Raw genomic sequence first — 6,000 nt, 5'->3', positions numbered from 1 at the left:
CAGAGTTGAAACCACTGCACCAGAGAATCCAAGGGTCATGATCACACGTAACCCAAATCGCTCAGTATTAATACTGGAGGGTAACTGGTTTATTTTATTATTTACAATTAGTAGATTATTATCTTGAAGGCAATCTCATAGACATAAACACACTGACTTTACAGACTCTTTCAATGAAAGATACATCATTAAAGAATCACAATGAAAAGATCACAGTGAAAGGAAAATAAAAAATTCTGAGGAAAAAAAAATTTTTGTTATACATTCCTATAAAATTAACAATAAAGCAAGCAAGCTGCCATTTTATTAAAAACAAAAACAAAAAACATCAACTTGTAAAATAATTCATCAACTCATAAAAAGTACAAACAAGTAAAATATTAATTTTAAAAATATCTGGCACAATATGTATGTATTCTCTTAATTTCAGACTCGCAGTTTCAAACACCCAGCTTTTCTGAAGAAGTTGCAAACCCAAGTATTGTTCTGACTATACAAGTCATTAATGATCCTCCTTTTTGTTTTTAAACAAAATAAAGATGGAACTCAAAACAGAACTCTTACTACTACAATCTTAAATTTTGTTTCATTATCAGGAAGTGTTTTCAAAAACCAGATCTTTCTAAGTCATTTTTTTCCAAAATAAATTTACTATTTGATTATATTCATTGTAGAAAAAAATGTAGACAGAAAAATATAAAGAAAATTAAAGTTATCCAGTATACCTCCAAGTAATATAACAAAAGGTTACATATTGCTTTCTAGTCTTTTTGTACATTTACATAGAATTTTAAAACAAAATTAGTACTGTAAAATGCGTACATATCCTTTTTTCATTTCATATTACCTATTCTTTAGGACATTAAATATGTCCTAAAGAGCAATCAATTCTTTAGGGCATTAAATATTCTGTAAAAACATCTTCAGTTGGCTGCTTCACAATCCAATGAGAGTGAAACCATAATTTATTTCAAAATTTTGGATATTCAGATTGTCTTGAATATTTGTTATAACTAACACTATATTAAACATCCTTCTTTGTACATAATTTTTAGTATGTATTTCTAATTTAAAAAAAAAGTTTATTAGGGTGACAATTGTTAGTAAACTTACATAGATTTCAGGTGTACAATTCTGTAATACATTGTATCTCACATTGTGTGTTCACCACCCAGAGACAGTTATCTTTCCATCACTATGTATTAGACCTCGTTTACTCTCTTCTAGAGACCTGTCCCCCTACACACTCTGGTAACCCCTAAACTATTGTCTGAGTTTTTGCTTCTTCATTTGTTTGTCGTGTTCTTTAGTTTTGTTTTATCTACCACATATCAGTGAAATCATATGGTTCTCTACTTTTTTCTGACCTATTTCGCTTAGCATTATAATCTCAAGATCCATCCATGTTGTCATAAATGGTCCTATTTCATCTTTTCTTACCGCCGAATACTATTCCATTGTGTATATATACCATAACTTCTTTATCCATTCATCAATTGAAGGACATTTTGGTTGTTTCCTTGTCTTGACCACTGTAAATAAAGCTGCAGTGAACATCTGAGCACATATCTCTATGGATAAATGTTTTCACATTTTTTGGATAGATACCAAGGAGAGGGACTGTTGGGTCATATGCCAATTCTATTCGTAATTTTTTGAGGAACTTCCACCCCACACTGTCTTCCATAGCGGCTGCACCAATCTACATTCCAACCAACAGCGTATAAGGGTTCCTTTTTCTCCACAGCCTCTCCAACACTTGTTACTATTTGTCTTGTTGATGATAGCCATTCTGATATATCTCATTGTGGTTTTTATTTGCATTTCTCTGATGATTAGTGATGTTGAGCATTTTTTCATGTCTATTTGCCATTTGTATGTCCTCTTTGGAGAAATGTATCTTCAGGTCCTATGCCCATATTTCAATTGGGTTGTTTTTTTGTTGTTGAGTTGGATGAGTTCCTTGTATATTTTGGATATTAGCCCCTTACCGGAGGCATGGTTTGCAAAAATCTTCTCCCAATCAGTTGGTTGCCTTGTTATTTTGTTGATGGTTTCTTTTGCTGTGCAGAAGCTTTTAAGTTTGATATAGTCCCATTTAGTATTTTTGGCTATTACTTCCCTTCCCTTTGGAGTCAAATTCATAAAATGCTCTTTGAACCCAAAATTCGTAAGATTAGTAAATATGTTTTTTTTCCATGCAGTTTATTGTTTCAGATCTTATGCTTAGGTCTTTGATCCATTTTGAATTAATTTTAGCACATGGTGACAGATAGGAGTCCAGTTTCACTGTTTTGCACATGGCTTTCCAATTCTCCCAGCACCATTTATTGAAGAGGCTGTCTTTTCTCCATTGTATGTTTTTTGCTTCTTTGTCAAAAATTATCTGTCATATTTATGTAGGTTTATTTCTGGGTTCTCATTCTATTCCATTGGTGTCTGTCTGCTCCCTGATTGGGGGGCATAAATATTGGTGACTGCTATGTCTTCTTGTTGTACAGTCCTCTTTACCGTTATGAAATGTCCATCTTTGTCTCGTTATCTTTTTTACCCTGAAATCTGTTTCATCTGATATCAGTATGGCTGCACCTGATTTTCTCCGGACACCATTAGCTTGGAGTATCAATTTCCACCCTTTCACTTTGAGTCTATGTCCTTGTAGGTGAGATGTGTCTCTTGGAGGCAGCCTATGGTTGGGTTTAGTTTTTTGACCAAACTGCTACTCTGCCTTTTTATTGGTGAGTTAAGTCCATTTACATTTAGGGTGATTACTGATATATGAAGATTGCCTACCATTCTAGCTTTGGTTTTCTGGTGAAGACTTTGTCTCCATTGTTTCTCTGCCTTTTTGTTTTTGTCTATTATTTCTGTGTGGTGGTATTCTATGATTTTTCCCTTTGTTTCTTCTTTTATTACATTATATATTTCAGTTCTGGATTTTTTTTTTTGAGTGGTTACCATTACGTTTGTTTTTGTAAAAGAAAGTTTCATATTTAGAGTATTCCAGCTTCTTCATGCTGCTTACTTTCTCCATTCCCATATTCCGGTTCAGGCCTTTACTCTCCCCCCTTTTATGTTTTGGTTATCACAAATCATCCCTATTTATGCTGGTCGAATAGCCTCCTTCAGTATTTCTTGTAGTGCCAGTCGTGTGTTAGAAAATTCCCTCAGCTTCTGTATGTCTGGAAAGGTCTTTATTCCTCCTTCATACCTAAAGGATATCTTTGCTGGATATATTATTCTTGGCACATAATTTCTCTCTTTCAATAGTTTGAATATTTGATTCCACTCCCTCCTGGCTTGTAGAGTTTCTGCTGAAAAATCATGATAATCTAATGGGCTTTCCTTTGTAGATTACCGTCTTCTTTTCCCTGGCTGTCTTGAGGAGTCTTTGTCATTAATTTTTGACAGCTTCAATACAATGTGCCTTGGAGAAGGCCTATTGGTATTGAGGTAATTAGGTGTTCTATTTGGATTCTTGGATTCAGGGATCCAGTTTTTTCCACAAGTTTGGGATGTTCTCGTTGACTATTTGTTCGAATATACTCTCCATTCCCTTTTCTCTTTCTTCTCCTTTTGGTATGCCCATTATTCTTATATTGCTCTTTCTGATGGAGTCAGAAAGTTCTTGTAGAGTTCTTTCATTTAAGTCTCAAGTCTCTTTTTCCATCTGTGTAATTTCCAGATTTCTATCTTCGATGTCACTGATTCTTTCCTCCATCTGGTCAACTCTACTACCTAAGCTGGCTATTTCATTCTTCATTTCTTTTACTGAATTCTTAATCTCCAGAAATTCCATTTGGTTCTTTTATAAAATTTCAATCTCTTTGGTAAAATGTTCATTTTGTTCTTTGTGTTTCTGAGTTCATTAAACTGCCTGTTTTCTTGCATCTCGTTGCGTTTTTTAAGAACTGCAATCTTGAATTCTGTCATTTAAGTCACTTATTTCTATGTCTTTAAGTTCATTTTCTGGAGACTTTTCATTTTCTTTCTGGGCTGTCTTGTTACCTTTGTTATTCATGGCAATTACTGATTTATTTCTCTTCCTAGACATCTACAGAAGTGGGTTCTGCAACAGGTTGATAGGAAGAGGTCCTTCTTTTGTTTTCTAGTATGTGTTGGTAGAATGTTTTATTTTCTCTCCAACTACAGCATTTTATTCTCTCTCACACGGTAGTGTTGTATTTTCTCTGCACTATTCTGGCTTCTCACACAATGGGGGGATTCCCTGGAAGGCGGGCTTCTTCTTTGTGAACAGTTTGCCTGGGTCATAGGGTACCGCCTCTGTGGGGGAATGTGGAGAGCTGGTGAAGTTCCAACGCTCTTCCTGCACCAGATTCAGAGCCCCAGCAGCTCTGTTTACCACTGCAGGGATCTGCCCAGATAGGTGGGGACGGGGCAGGGTGGGTTGTGAGAGGTGACCCAGAACAATGGCAGCAACCACCACCACTGCCAGTCCTGCTTCCATGGTTCCCTCCCCTTTGCCAGAACTAGTTTGGCTGCAAGTCTGTGTCTGCAGACCAGTTTTCAGAATTGCAAATACTCTGTTCTTTTGATGTGACACTGCTACTGTTCCGCTTCTAGCACTGGGAAGGAGGGGGCGGAGCGAGCTCTGGGAGGGTAGGGATGGGGCGGCTAGTCTCTGTGCCTAAGGCTTCCGTTCTCTGCTCTACAGTGAGGGCTTAAACCACTGTTTTCAGCCTTTTCCCTCAATCTTTTCTCTGAGGTCTCTGCCATGAGCGTTGGGTTCAGCCATGTTACATGCTGCCCCCTCAGCCCTGTGGGCCATAAGCGGAGCCCTAGCAGTCTGAGTTCTTCCCTCTCCTACAGCTGCGGTAGTTCCGGAATGCAGCAAGCTCGGACCACCGAGTTAGGTCTGTGTCCTGCGCCCCCGTTTCTGCAATTCTCCCTTCCCTCCTCCCCTGCTGGCGCAATTTGCCCACCTTTAGATGATTTCAGTAGTGTGCCCTTTAGTCTTGCCTGTCTGCTGTGCAGGGAGTACTTTGTGGAGTTATAGTTGTTTAAGTTATTGTAAATTCCAGGGGAGATTTCAAGAGGCTCATCTTACGCTGCCATTTTTATGATGTCCCTAATTTTTTAAAGATAAATTCCTAGGAGTAGAGTAACCTGAACAAAGGGTGTAAGTATTTTTAAGCCTTTTGATACATTTGCCCTCCAGAAAGATTGTACCAATTTACAGTGACACCAATAAATAGCCTAAGATTCCCATTTCGTCTTCATACTCCTTGGCAATATAGGAAGCTGGATGTTACCTCCCAACCTTTATTGTTAGGAATGTAATGAGGGAAGGGCAAATGGTATCTTGTCTTTTTTCTAAAGTGCAGGAATTTTTCCACATGCTTACTGCTCATTTGCCTTCCCTGTTTTCTGAAGCAGTCCATGTCTTTCAGAAGGTATCTTTCACCTTGGCAATGTCGTCTAACCACATGTTCTTCTTCTTTAGCAGGCAAGGAGGGCATGAAAGCTTTTCCATGTTTCTTCAAATTAAGTGAGAATTCCCCAAATGAGTACAATTGGAAAATTCTCTTGTCTTCTGAGAAGCCCTATGATTTTAATGTCTTGGTAATAAAACAGAAAACTGGGCCATATTCTGAAAAAAAAAAGGAAGTAGGCACAGATCACAATTAACTAAGATCTCACTGTAAGCAGTGACTTTCCTGCCTCATAATCATCTGCAATGCTGTTAAAAGCCGTTTTTGTTTTTTTTTGGTTTTATAGAGTGAGGACTTATGGTGCATCCACTTTTAATAAACTTAAAAGTAAATTCTCATGTGTACCAATGTAAAAATCACTAACTAGATATGGGATTTTCTGCATAACTCTTAACTCACTCTTCTTTCCTATAAAGTGAAGTTCATAATGCTTATCTCAGAGGACTGCTCTGATTCTCCCTTATCTCCACGCCCTTTTACATCCACTAGGACACTTTTTATACACCAACTCACTGCCCAAATTTTTGCTTATGCAACCTGCATTTTA

The 6,000-nt window shown here is 37.3% G+C and overlaps 1 protein-coding gene across 1 annotated transcript in view; it reads right to left on the bottom strand.

Annotated features, from left to right (window-relative positions):
* Nucleotides 1-2,845: 2,845 nt before the first annotated feature.
* The window catches only part of MTAP (methylthioadenosine phosphorylase), a 49,950-nt gene continuing 46,795 nt past the window's right edge, over nucleotides 2,846-6,000 (bottom strand). The window contains exon 8 of the mRNA XM_019715068.3: nucleotides 2,846-5,611. Within this exon, the coding sequence (XP_019570627.1) occupies nucleotides 5,573-5,611 (39 nt within the window). The 3' untranslated portion in view covers nucleotides 2,846-5,572. The remainder of the gene's footprint in view (nucleotides 5,612-6,000) is intronic.

The sequence above is a fragment of the Rhinolophus sinicus genome, chromosome 16 (genome assembly GCF_057876585.1).
Source record: "Rhinolophus sinicus isolate RSI-liver-muscle chromosome 16, RSI-T2T, whole genome shotgun sequence".
Classification (NCBI taxonomy): domain Eukaryota; kingdom Metazoa; phylum Chordata; class Mammalia; order Chiroptera; family Rhinolophidae; genus Rhinolophus; species Rhinolophus sinicus.
Note: the sequence above shows the minus strand (reverse complement) of the source record. Positions and strands in the feature narration are given on the sequence as shown.